The sequence below is a fragment of the Acinonyx jubatus genome, chromosome B3 (genome assembly GCF_027475565.1).
Source record: "Acinonyx jubatus isolate Ajub_Pintada_27869175 chromosome B3, VMU_Ajub_asm_v1.0, whole genome shotgun sequence".
Lineage (NCBI taxonomy): Eukaryota > Metazoa > Chordata > Mammalia > Carnivora > Felidae > Acinonyx > Acinonyx jubatus.
The window spans coordinates 64,924,218-64,938,004 of NC_069386.1; the positions used below are offsets into that span (position 1 = coordinate 64,924,218).

At 37.7% G+C, this 13,787-nt stretch overlaps 1 protein-coding gene across 8 annotated transcripts in view; it reads right to left on the reverse strand.

The window, feature by feature from the left end:
* The window catches only part of CDIN1 (CDAN1 interacting nuclease 1), a 282,241-nt gene that overhangs the window by 247,485 nt on the left and 20,969 nt on the right, over window positions 1-13,787 (reverse strand). The window contains exon 1 of one of the 8 annotated variants that reach the window (XM_053224198.1): window positions 2,834-10,364. The exons of 4 other annotated variants lie outside the window; for them this stretch is intronic. In XM_053224198.1, the coding sequence (XP_053080173.1) occupies window positions 2,834-2,940 (107 nt within the window). In that variant the 5' untranslated portion in view covers window positions 2,941-10,364. Of the gene's footprint in view, window positions 1-2,833; window positions 10,372-13,787 lie in introns of those variants that run through there. 3 more of the 8 variants (XM_053224194.1, XM_053224195.1, XM_053224196.1) reach the window with 3 other exon arrangements.

Genomic DNA, 13,787 nt, shown 5'->3' on the forward strand with positions numbered 1-13,787 from the left:
TCTCTCACACACACACACACACACACACACACACACACACACACACACCGGAATTTGAACTTGTTAGGTCAGCCAACAAAGCCTTTTCCTAAATATTATACCGGATGTCACATTTCCCACATTTTAAAAAACTAACACCAAGGAGTTTGTCCCTCTAAATGGAGGGGGGTGGGGAGCAACAAAAATTAATTTTTTTAAATGAAATTTTTTTCCATAAACTAAAACAACAAGTATAATACTTTACAATTTCATATACATCACAGTCTTAATACTGGGTATCAATTCAGCAAGACTGACATGACTGTATCCAGATTTGAAAATGTAGGCTCAGGGGGTGGCCTGGGTGGCTCACTTGGTTTAGTGTCTGACTCTTGATTTCAGCTCAGGTCATGATCTCACGGTTCATGAGTTCAAGCCCCATGCCGGGCTCTGTGCTGAAGATGTGGAGCCTGCTTGGGATCCTCTCTCTCTCTCTCTCTCTCTCGCTTTCGCTCTCTCCTTCCTTCTATCTCTCTCAAAAATAAATAAAATTTATTTTAAAAAATGTAGGCTCAGAAAAATTACTAAAACATACACAGACACATCTAGTTCCTGAAGGACTGAGCCTCTCAAAACTCAATATTGTGACTTCAAGTCCTAGTTCACCTTTCCACCAACTCTTAAGATGTGGCTCTCATCCTGATGGCTAAGAGAATGGTGTCCTCCAGACAATGAGACGAAGTTAGTCTATAGCATGCTGCTTCTCATTTTCCTTTTTGGATAGTTTCTCTTTACATTCTCTCACTGGCCCAATATTAAATTCCACTGAGACACAGCAAAGGCAAAGGTTCTCCTTCAGAATTGCTTTTAGAATAAAAATATGAAGGAGGATAATCTGGGAGTTTCCAAAATGACTATGTTAAACCTGAACCGTACCAGAATTCTGACAATTACACAATGTCCCAGGAAGAAAACCAGAGGAAACCACACGGCTTCAAACCAAAAAAAAAAACAAAAACAAAAACAAAAACAAAAAACAAAAAACAAAAAAAAAAACAAGAACAAAAAAACCAAACACTGAGAAAGACAGTGTTCTTAAAAATCTGAATTTTAAGCATTCAAAAATGTATCTAGAAGGTTCTTTCCCTGGCTGTTGGGGGCACTGGCCCTGCTGTTCAACAGCTCTCAATAGAATTGCTTTGGTCTAAGAGCTCAGAAACCCTTCAGACTTCTGGATTTACTGAGCCCATAAATAAGTCTCATGTTGCATTTTAATTTAAAGTATTCTTCCTTTCTTCATTTGCTTTTTGTCATTAGACTCTGAGTTCTTTAAGGCAGGCGTTCTGTCTTTCTACTTTTAAATTTTACTTGTACCCCAATGTTTATAGCAGCACTCTCAACAATAGCCAAATTATGGAAAGAGCCTAAATGTCCATCAACTGATGAGTGGATAAAGAAACTGCGGTTTATATACACAATGGAATACTACTTGGCAATGAGAAAGAATGAAATATGGCCTTTTGTAGCAACATGGATGGAACTGGAGAGTGTTATGCTAAGTGAAATAAGTCATACAGAGAAAGACAGATACCATATGTTTTCACTCCTATGTGGATCCTGAGAAACTTAGCAGAAGACCATGGGGGAGGGGAACAAAAAAAAAAAACTTAGAGAGGGAGGGAGGCAAACCATAAGAGACTTAAAAACTGAGAACAAACTGAGGGTTGATGCGGGGGTGGGAGGGAGGGGAAAGCAGGTGATGGGCATTGAGGAGGGCACCTGTTGGGATGAGCACTGGGTGTTGTACGGAAACCAATTTGACAATAAATTTCATATTAAAATAAATTAATTAATTAAAAAAATGTTTTAAATTATTTAAAAAAAAAAGAAAATAAACTTTATGTCACCAACATTTAGCACAAGATCTTGCACATACTGACCTAAATGCAGAATAACCCTCCTCCTCTGATTCTTTAACATGTGCATACCCCCACATCAAACACACATATCCATTCTAAGGGAAAATGCAAAAACACCGCAGCTCACAGCACAAAGAATAAATATTCATGTAGACAACATGTAGGGGCGCCTGGGTGGCTCAGTCAGTTGAGTGGCCAACTCTTGGCTTTGGCTCAGATCATCATCTCACGCTTTTGTGAGATCAAGCAGTGTGGAGCCTGTTTGGGATTCTCTCTCGCTCACTCTCTGCCCCTCCTCCACCCTCAAAATAAATAAAATTAAAAAAAAAAGAAAAGACAATATGTGAATACATAACAGACATAACATTGCTAAAGGGGAAGATTTTTTGTTTTCAAAAACTGTGGTGCCTCAAAATAAGCAATTGTAAGCTTTACAAGAAAAATAAGAGGGTGTACGCTAATTAACATAGTAACTTTTAAAGGCCTAGAAATTCTGGCCATACCAAATACAAAAGAAACATCAAATCTGATTTAGACTTTGCTGTCACTTTGAGAAGAGGACTATAATATCACAAAACTCAGAACAATCATTATTATTATTATTATTATTATTATTATTTTCTACAGTCATTATTTTTTTTTAAGAGATAGCAATAGAGAGATCAGTGACCTCAGGGAAAGAAACAATGTTCATGGCCAGGCTCTGCATAAGGATACCTGAAAGAGCACTGTGACCTGTTCTTATATAACCAATTACCCCACCCTAACCTAGTTCTCCTTACAACAGACAGGAGGGTAATGCAAATGAATCACTGCAGGACATCTGTAAAAACCTTGTCTGAAACTTGACTCAAGGAGACCAAATCCAGAACCAGGCAAGTAGAGATGCTTGGCATTATAAGGTGCGCACCTTGCCGAACAGCTACCTGACTCACCTGCAGCCAGCAAGTCCCGTTCTTTGAGCGCTCCGAACATGGTGAGCCACTTGGCCTGACCCACCTATACCCCACCTATACTGCAGGATTCCGATCTGATAAAACATAGCACCTCCACCTTTACATCAGATGGGGTAAGGTTCAGCTGCAAGGGATAGGAAACCCACAACTATAGATTAAACCAGGCAGAAATCTGTCTCTTCCAGCATTGCAATTTTGCTCCAGGAAATCCTTGGGATCCAGGCTAGCTTCCGACTCAACACTCTACCACCTCTAAGGTGCAGCCCTTACCCCTGTGGTTAAGATGGTGGCATCCAGACAGGAAGATGGAGAAACAGCTTGAAGAAGAGAGATAGGGCTGTCTTTTAAAGAAGATTCCTGACATTGGCACTTGCTTCACAATAGCCAGATATCGGTCCCTTGGTCATATGGGCTGTGAGGGAGCCTCTGTTCTGGGAGTGTATGCCTGGTTAAAATCAAGGACCCTGTCACCATGAAAGAAGTGAAGAACAGATACTGGGAGCAAACAACAATTTCTGCCATGGGCACAGCATTCTTCAACTCCACAAGTCTACAATTCTATAAGACATTATGATTAATGTCATAAACAAAGCTGTTACAATAATCAACAATGCATGTGGCTAAAAATTAACTCCTTGCTCGAAAGGTGCCTTGATTCTCCTAACTCTGGTTTAATAAATCCAACCATTTTAAACTCTTGATATATGATATTCCTTTGAGAGCACTCTCCAATCATTATTATAATGAATTTCCTTTCTCAAACACCACTGGTGAGCAACAGAATTTAGGGTTGGAAATACCACCAATTAAATGACTTCCTATTCATTTGACAAAAGGCAAAGGCTTCTCTGTTTACAGTTCAATCCTTTTATCGTACAATAGTATAATACTATCTTTGGGAATAAAGGATTTTTTTTTAATCAGGGTTTTTTTTTTTTTTTGAACTTTATTATTATTTTGTAAGCAGGCTCCATGTCCCATGTGCATGTGCAAGCTGGAGAGGGGCACAGAGTGAGAGGGAGACAGAGAATTGAAGCAGGCTCCACGCTCCAAGGTGCTGGCACTGAGCCCGATGTGAGGCTCAAAATGCGAAATCATGACCTGAGCCGAAGTCAGACACTTCATCGACTGAGTCACCCAGGAGTGCCGCTCCCCAAGAGTTTCATATTTAAAAGGCATTGCTTTTGTGAGGGACAAAACACAGTTATTCTCAGAAATGAAGCACTCCCCAGTATTTCAGTACAGTGAATACCTATCAGTATAGTGAGTACACATTCTCCAACCATATCTGTATAAATTTCCAAGAAGTGATGAGACAAAAAAAAAAAAAAAAAAATCTTCTCACAGTAAATTCTTTCAAATGACTTGGGGAAAAAAAAAACCTAGTACAAAATGGTATGCAGATAATTTGGGTAACGTAATTCTAGGAGAATGAGTCAGAGGCATCATCACTCTCCTAACCTTGACCCTGAATTTGGTTTAAAACTTCTATACATTTTTAGTGCCATGTGAGAACAGATGATGCTGTAACACAGGAAAATGGCAACATTTAAAATTCATAGTAGCACAAAACCATTACTTTTCCCACCGGATCCCTTGAACTTTAATAATGTCTGACCTGGTTGGCCAATAAGTTCTAAAAGCAGACAGAGGAAAATTGCCAATATTAGACCCTGCTGGAATGATTTTTCACTTAGAAACATTTTATAAGTTCTCTTAAAAACAGGTCACCAATTCTAGAGACATAATTTTCTTGAGCGGGTGGCCTTGGAAGACAGCAGGTACCCCCCGTATATGCAAAGCAGAATCAGCTGAAAACCAGACTTCGTATGTTCTTATTATCCACACACACAGTCAAAATAAATATGTCCCCACTCCCCCATACCCTCACACACTGTTACATACGCGCCAATCCAAATCAAAGAAAGTGTGGCAAAAGGAGACATCAAAGAAAGTTATTCATTTATTTCCCAGGATAAATGGCACAAAAGCCAGCATCTCATTAACTGTCCAAAGGAGACAATATACCATACAACTGAGGCTGGATACAGAGACTGGTAATCACACATTTATAATTTTCGCATTACACAAATGAAAAGATTTATAAAGGCACAATTTAAGAGTCTACCTTGCTTAAGTCACTTAAAAGAAGCAAAGTGACAAGAGGGGCAAGCAATTAGCTGCTTCTCCACAACACCGCAATTCCACATGGCTTTCTACATGCCCCCTTGCTTTAGTCAAATATCACTTCAACACGCAATTATCCCTGCGCTTTGATGCCGTTGTCATCTGTTTTGTTTTTAATGCAAATACCTTCTTACTGGCTGAAAATTTCCCATATTATGGTTTGTGAACTGTTGCGTAAATGTTGCTTATAAACGCCTTTAGCAACACGTTCACTCTTTCAGAGCCCCGAGAGGCTAGTCAGCCAGAGGGGCTCTTGAGTGCACACCCAACTCTGAACGGACAGAGAGCTGGTGCGGTCTCAGACAGAGCTGTACAAGGGGTAACCTCTCGTGCAATTTCTTTCCCAGAGACTGTCAAAAGTTTCCTTTCACAGCTTTACAAACACACCAGCCTCCAGATTGGCAGGACATCACCTTGGCACTACACTTCTTTTAAAAGCTTTTACACGGCCCACATTTATCTTCACAGGATCCCTGTGTGAAGAAAGGCAGGGATGCTTGCTACCCATGCGGACAAAGTGGAGCTCCAGGAGAGTAAGTGACTTGCCCAGGGCTATGCCGTCAAGATGGCTGCAAACGTGGTTTTGGAAGCCAGACCTCCTGTCAGGTATGGATGTGGAGTCCTGGCTCTTGTGGACCAGGAGAGGCAACAGACTTTTCCCAATGCTCTCCTAAAAGAACACATTTCATAAATCATACCTGATTAATTACATTGTAAAAACTATGGAACTCACTTCAAGTTGTTTTTTTTTTTTTTCATTTCAAGTAGCTAGGGCCCTGATTCTTTACAACTATGTAGTTATTGAAAAGTTCACAGGTGCATTGATTTGCACAATTTTTTTACTTTTAGCATTTTATTTATATAGCTGATATGATTCTCACCTAATTTAGACGATGTGATCACATATATATATGTTCATAATTTTAAAAGGAAAATATTAAAATGTCTGACCAGAGATTGACAATTTTTTTCTATTTAATATGTTATCTGAAGGAAAACAACTTCACCAAAACAGTATGCGTATCAAACGAAAAGAACTTCATGACAAAGCATGAATCGTCCTTATAGGAAAGTTACAGATATTTCTATGTTGACTTTCTACTTTCTTCCTGCTTGAAGTTAAGATCCTTTTAAAAGAGTAACTCAAGGACACCATCAAGAAAGTAAAAAGAAAACCAATAGACCAGGACAAAATACTTGCAAGTCATATCTCTGGTAAGGGATGTGTATCCAAAATATGTAAAGTACACTTACGACTCAATAATAATAAAAAGACAACATAAATGAGTAAGGAATGTAAGACATGTCTCCAAAGAAGATACACAAGTGTTGGCAAGGACGCTAAGAAATTGGAAGCTCACACATTGCTGATAGGAATATAGATGCAGCATCTTGGAAAACAGTTTGACAGATTCTCAAAATGTTAGGCCATCTTACTCAGATATTCTGTGCCTAGGTATCTACCAAGTAGAAATAAAAGCATATGTTGACACAAAACTTTCACACAAATGTTCATAGAAGCATTCATAAGAGCCAAAAAGTGGAAACTATCAAATATCTACAAGCTCATGAGGAACAGATAAATAAAATGTGGTATAGTCATACAATGTGTTATTCAACAATAAAAAAATTCCACAACACAAACGAACCTTAAAAACATCATGTTAAGTCAAAGAAGTCAGTCATATTGTATGACACAACTTAAATAAAATCTTCAGATAGGAAAATCCATCTAGAGAGATTACAGATTAGTGGTTTGCACAGGGCTGGTGGGAGCAGGAATGTGAATGCAGAGAGACTGCTAATGGGTATTTGGTTTCTTTTTGGGTTGATGAAATGTTTAGGAATTAAGGTAAACCTCATGAATATGCTAACATTAGTGATTTTTAAAGACTGATTCATATACTTTAAAAGGGTGCTATGGAAGGTGAATTATATCTCAATGAGAAAAATTCCAATTAAGAAATTAATATTTATACAATATGTAATGATTTAATTTCAAATTAGAAAGAAAGGAAGAAAAAAGAGAAAAGAAATCTAGATCCATCTCAAAGAAGTTGGTCATAATCATGGGCTCCGATCTCCTAGAAGGACTAGGCAGGCCCTGGATGGAATGTAGTCAGATACATATTAGGTCACATGAAGGAAAGCGTCTGATTTTACATATCCTACAGAAACCTTGTAAGCAAAGCATGTTCTTTAAAAACTATTGATTTTTTTTCACAACTTATTTTAAATACCGTAAAACTATGTCCTCAAATTCTTCTATGAACTACATGATTAATGTTCTTCATGTTTCATTTCCCTGAAACACCAAATAAGATGATAATATTTCCATTGAACACAATCCTTGTCCTCAAACTATCCTCATTTGGAGATGCCACTTCCCACCCATCGACAATCTGATCAGGTAACAGAAGCGATGGAAATGTGTCGAAGATCCTTCCAGTGCTTTTTCAATGGGTACCAACCACTATTACACCTCCTGTTCACAGATTTGCAGATGCCTATAATTTTAACAACGTAGTTTATCAACCTATTGAATACAGGGACCAAGAAAACACCTGTTGTCACAATTTACCACTGATTAACCCAGAAAATGCTACCAAAATGGCAGGAGAGAGTTAAGAAATCAACTCCTATTGCTTTAAACTCAAACTCCAAGTCTCTCTGTGACTTCCAACCTGTTTGGGTTAATCCTTAGACAGGTGGCAACCTTACTTAGAGTAAATTAACCATCCCCTAATTATACAAAAAGAGCTTGCAGGTAATTGACAGGAACATAGCTAAATATGATTATGCCTGTTGGGAATATAAAATCTACAAATAACCCTCAGAGGTTAAGGAAATAGTGACTTCTATAAACAGAGATCTTAACAGAAAATGTTTTAAAATAAAGTGTAGGTATATAATCTATTAAGGAATTAAAATAGGCATTCTAAGCAGGTAAATACAGAGATACTATGAGAGGGAATTAGATTAACCAAGACTGGTTTCACTTAGAAGTTTTTTAACCTTAATCCTGTATGGCTTATTTTTAGATGATTTTCCAACCAGATAATAAAAAGCAATTTCATCTAAGTGCTGCAGTCACAGGGTTTACTGCATGAGCCCCTCCCATGCCGTATTTCCACACCTCCTCATGGGGGAGTGGGTACCTCTATCATCTGCTCATTCTTTGGGAAGCACGCTATGCTTTCCTCCATAGGCGTATCGAGTCCCCTGGATAAAATCCAAACTTCTCTTCCCTATTCTCACCAACCTCAAAAAAGTCAACTTCACAGAAATGTAGAAGTCAGACTTTCTGTCTTCTTTAGAAGCCAAAAAGTGCATTGGTATATTTTCCATAAAAAAACCCAGAAATGACATAACACCAGTATCTCTAAAATAATGTAATCAAAGACTTTGAAATACCCATGCTCAAATAAGATGCAATTATATTATAGAGAATACATGATAGGTAAAACATTAGTATTCTATATATTTATATGTAAAATATATGTAACACTGCACAATGTGCAATATGCCTCGGAAGCATCAAGGTTATCACTGTGACTTCCTATCAGCAGAGAGGAGGCGGATGGAATTCTGGAACATGGGTAAGATAACACTCATGTCAAAAAAAAAAAAAAAAAAAGTCCTTGTCCTCAAGCAAGCTAATGAAGCAAGTGATAAGCTAGGGTCAAATTCCCACTTCTACAATCAAAACTTATCACAGGAGCCCTTGAAAAGGGAGTGCATCTGTCATATGTTAATGACTTCAAGCCGTTCACTGAACTTCTAGGTGTATAGGAAAACTTAAAAGCACTTCACAACTCCTTGTGGGTATAATTAGCCTGTTGCAATTGTTGGCAATTCTCATCCTGGGACTTTAAAAGGTCACTCTACTCTTTAAGATACCAAATTTGGAGTCACTCTCCCTTCTGGACAGATTAAGCACACCCTACAATTAGTATGCAGCTGCACCTGTTGCAAAGCTTCTTTCTTCAGTGATGTAAATGGGGACAGTCAACAACATTCTACATTCTTGAGGGATTATTAGACCTTGGAAACCAAGCAGTGAACGAATCTGGTGTCTGTTGTTGAGGTGATGAATGGTGGTCACACCCTGACCACACGCAGAAGCCATGATCTTTATTCTTTATAGACAATCCCAGCTAGCACAGGCCCCACATTGACTTGACCCTCCCAATCTCGTAAGCAGTTAACGTGCAATGTGCTATTTAACAGAACTATGTTGTTCATGATCTAGTTCAGTTTCTACACAGAACATAACAGAGAACCCCCCCAATTTTTTTTTAAAGTCCAACTAACTAATACAGCATCACTGATCTATCTCAACTTTATTAAATCATGGTGAAAGAAAAATGCTGCAGGTCACATAAGGAAGAGAATCTATTTAATAAAGTTTGGGGCTCAAGCTGCAAATTCTCCTTTAATTGATTAATCCTTTACAAAAATGTTCTACACATTTCATAAATTGTCATTGATAGTAATTTCACTGCTATAATACAAAACAGTACAGATATTTGAAGGATACAGCTTTTAATGGAAATATATTTTGAAAAGAGACATTAATTTAAAAAACACATTCATAAAGTTGTGACAAAATACAATATAACTGTTAGTAAACAGTCCTTGAGGGAAGTATTAAACATAAAGCCATAAATTAGCTTCTTCTTTCCTCCCTCCTTCCTTGCTTCTTTCCTTTCTTTCTTAATGAAAGAGAAGTACAGAGGACAGGGCTCTAAAGCCCCCTTATTTTCTAAGCCACATAAATCACTGATATTTTCCACTAAATCAGAAAAAAATGATTCTTTGCTAGCCAATACATGTGACCATGTAAACAAATATAAAGCCTTCCTAAATTAGGGATATTGTGTTTCATAAATATATTAGGCAAAGCTGCTTATTATCACCAGACTATATAACATATCATCATATATACTCAAGTACTTTTCTCCCAAGTATAATTTCTTTTCAAAGCATAATTGTAAGTTCACAAAACGGAGAACAAAATTTTTTTTTCAAAACAGTTTTACTAATTATTGTTAAGCAGGTACACTTTCTTCTGTGCCTTAAATTATATGTACAAATACCTTCAAAGGCTGACAGAAATAATAATATAAAAATTAAAGCAGTGAAGTTATTTCAAAATTAACATTCCCACTCAAATAAAGCTAGCAGGATTTGAATACATTCCTACCGTTCTCCTCCAAAAAATATTCTTGCCTGATATTTACTTTACAATAAATATATTTCTTAGTGAAAATATTTCCCAAAGGGAACTACATATGTGTATCTATATCTGTACCTTTATATACATATATACATTATATATATACTATATATTATATACTATATATATATAATACATAGTATATATATATATATACACTCACACATATATACTTTTATATAATCTTTTAAAAGTCATTGCACTAAATTATGGAATTGCCAATTGTTTTAGTTTTGTTGTTGGGCCTATATCGTAATCAAATTTAGAAAACTATAAATTATATTTAAATTTATTATTTACAAGCAATTAATTATAAAAAACAGCCAGGTGGCTTTCATTACATAAATTACTGTTAATGACAGAGACCTCATGCTGCTACTGTATTTAGCATTTGCATGTGTCAAGTGCACAGAGCGCTGTGTAACTACCCACTTCAGGATGGAACTGATCACTGAAGCACAAGGTGGGCTGCCTAAGTTTAGCTCACCCCCTAACTAGTTGCATAAATCCCCCCAAATTCTCAAGGTTTTGACAATGTTTGCTACAGGAACCTGTAATAATGTTTTGCTGAAACAGCCTTAAAACCAGACACATAATTACTAAGCATCAAATAATGTTTAATGACACTTAGCTAAAGTCAAAGTCCTGTCTCTATGATTTAAACATGACCAAAAAATGTTCAACCAATCCTCACCAAACCAAGTAAAGGATTTACTAATGTCTCACAAATGCAGCTTTTAAAATGAGGTTTGGTATGTTTCCTCCCACTGTGAAACCGTGCAAAAGGAACAGACAATAACTCTCTTTTCAGGGCTCCGACTCCCTGTTTTTAGCCTTTTATAAAAATGTACAGTAGGTGTAATTCCCTTCCAAAGAGGATGAGGACTTTGACCTCCTTATTCAGAAGTAAAGCAGGGGTTTCAAAGATGTAACAGGAGAAAAGGACCTCTTACTGTTACTCTGAATTAAATGTAATCCTTGACAAATAAAAAGCCCATACCAAGCACAAAGAGAAAATAAAAATAAAAGAGAAATTTCATCATATTTCAAACTCAAACTCAACCAGAGGTCTGAACAAGCAATTCCATCCCCCTCCATCACTGCCACCGTAGAAACGACAGTTTTGTGAAAATGTGTCTTAAGCTGTAGGACGAAAATCTGAATTACTACAGTCCCTTTTTCCTAAAGAAAAAGAAAATTTTTTTAATTAACTGAAGATCCCATATGAGCTACTTTTCTGGAATTCAAGGACTGGCTGGCTAGTTAACAGTTATCGAAACCCTTCACTTTTCCTCCTATCCTAAAAAGTCTCTGCCTTTTGGCAATTCTATCACTTACTAACAACCACCAGGGAAGTGGGTAATGGAAAGGACTGGGAGGAAACAGAAGTGTCTTTAGCTTCTTAGCAGTTAATCTACATTTGAAGAGCAGAGAACAGGAGGATATAAAATAACGGCTAATGGTTTAAGGAAATGGAGTCTATACACTTGTTCAGTATGGGAATAAAGTAACAAAATGGGACTTTTTCAGCGAGCAGACAAGAACTAATTCATTCCAATTATTTTTGGCCAAAATAATCATCCTGGAGAAGGAGTGAGGCTTGTACATGCATCATCAATGATGCTGTCCTTACTCAAAATAGAACGTATCTGTACGTATCACTTTAGAACCACTTTACAAGTCACAAAAGCAAGCCAACTTCATAGTCACAGCTCATATCTTACCCAAACAAAGAGTGGCCACCGAGTCTAAAAACAGACATAACTCTCTAAGAGATGCTATAATAAAGAGTTTATTCATGAAAAATAATTATGTTTCCAGACCTTGTGGTCACCTTGTAACACCTGCTCCCTTATTTACCAAACTTACTGATGTGTGCCTATCTCCAAATACCAGATCCATTCCCCAAGTCTGTCACTACTAAAGATATTTAAAAGACTGTGCTACATGCTCTAAAAATACCTGCGAACATGGAACCCCAAAAGTACTCTCGCTATCATTAGAGGATGTGTGTCCAGTGGGAAACAAAATTCATCCCGGCACTTTTTTTTTTTTTTAATGAGTCATTACTTGGTAGTTGTAATACATGAGAGGGAAGAGGGAAGTTCAGTGATATGTGGTCATTAAAGGAGCAAGGTGGAAGCCAAGAGACAGAGTGGCTAATAGCCTGGCAGGTGCTGGTGGACACTACCTGCTGAAACTCTGAATGCTCAGAAGCATTCACGAGTACATATGGTTAAGAAAGAAATTCACACTCTGATTTCACACGCCTTTTCTCTTATTATTACACAGGAAATTTCAACAATACAACAAGATCTTTCATGTTCTTCGAATCTAAACTAGGAACAACAGCTTTATCACCACAAATAGAAAATAAATGTGAGAGCTGTGTATCAATAACAGGATGAGTGTTTTGGTGTATGATGTAAGCAAATGATTCAGTGATGCTGTGTTCAGGGCATGGTAATGATGAGTTTTCAGAGGGAAGTCTAGAAAAGCCAGTCTGCAGTGCTGACTATTTTTGTGATGTTGGAGTTCTCTGCAATGGCTGAGCTCATTGGCACTGTGTACCAGGCAGGACATGAAGATTTTATTCAAAGGGTTATGACTTCTAGTCCCAGGGAAGGCCCCAAACCGAAGGCCCAATGGAGACTGTTAAGAGGAAGCATCTTAACGTGAAGAGGAAGTTGAAGACTTTCTACTTTGGAAACTGCCGTACTATTTCAGACATAATGGCAGGTTGAGTAAATCAAAAGAGAGCCCTCCAGAAACAACATAGGCAGTTCATGGGGTGAATACCCTGTGGCTGCCCAGTTGTAAATCCGCTAAAGTGAAAGTTCACTGGGGCTTAAAAATAAGGGGCAGATGACTTCAGGGGGTCCAATTTTGCAGAAAGATCATGCCCAAAATCACAAAGGCACCTATTTCACATGATCTAGATTTATAAGAATAGTCTTAGTCTCCATCTGAATTATGTGAGCTACATGGCTGAGATTATGAGAAGAAAATGGGGAATGGGGGGTGGGGGGAACGCCAAATCTCTGATTATAAGTCAGCCTTGATTCCAGCCATGGCAGTTTCACACAAAGACCCCCTTTCAGTCCAAGTTACACTGTGCTGGGAGTACAACACTTCAACATGGTACCTAGCGTCAACCCTAATGAAATCCCACTTGGTAAGGCCATTCGTACTCTAAAAGGGAAAGTACTCCTCACACCATGGAGTGTTAGTACTTCACCATAATTCACAGCTGAGTAACTGCTGAAAAGAACCTTTTGATCATTTATATCTGGGACATCAAAACATTGTAGCATTGCTTCCTAAAAATAACAGAAAGAAATTACTGTTGAACCACACATAGCAAATGACCATCTCTCAAGAATAAAAGTCAACAGCTGAGTTAGAATTAATTGAAACGGGAGGGGGGGGTGTGCAGGGTGTAGGGGTGGGGGGAGACAAAAATAAAAATGGATCCAAAACTCTATCTACCAATGTCAATAGGCCAGA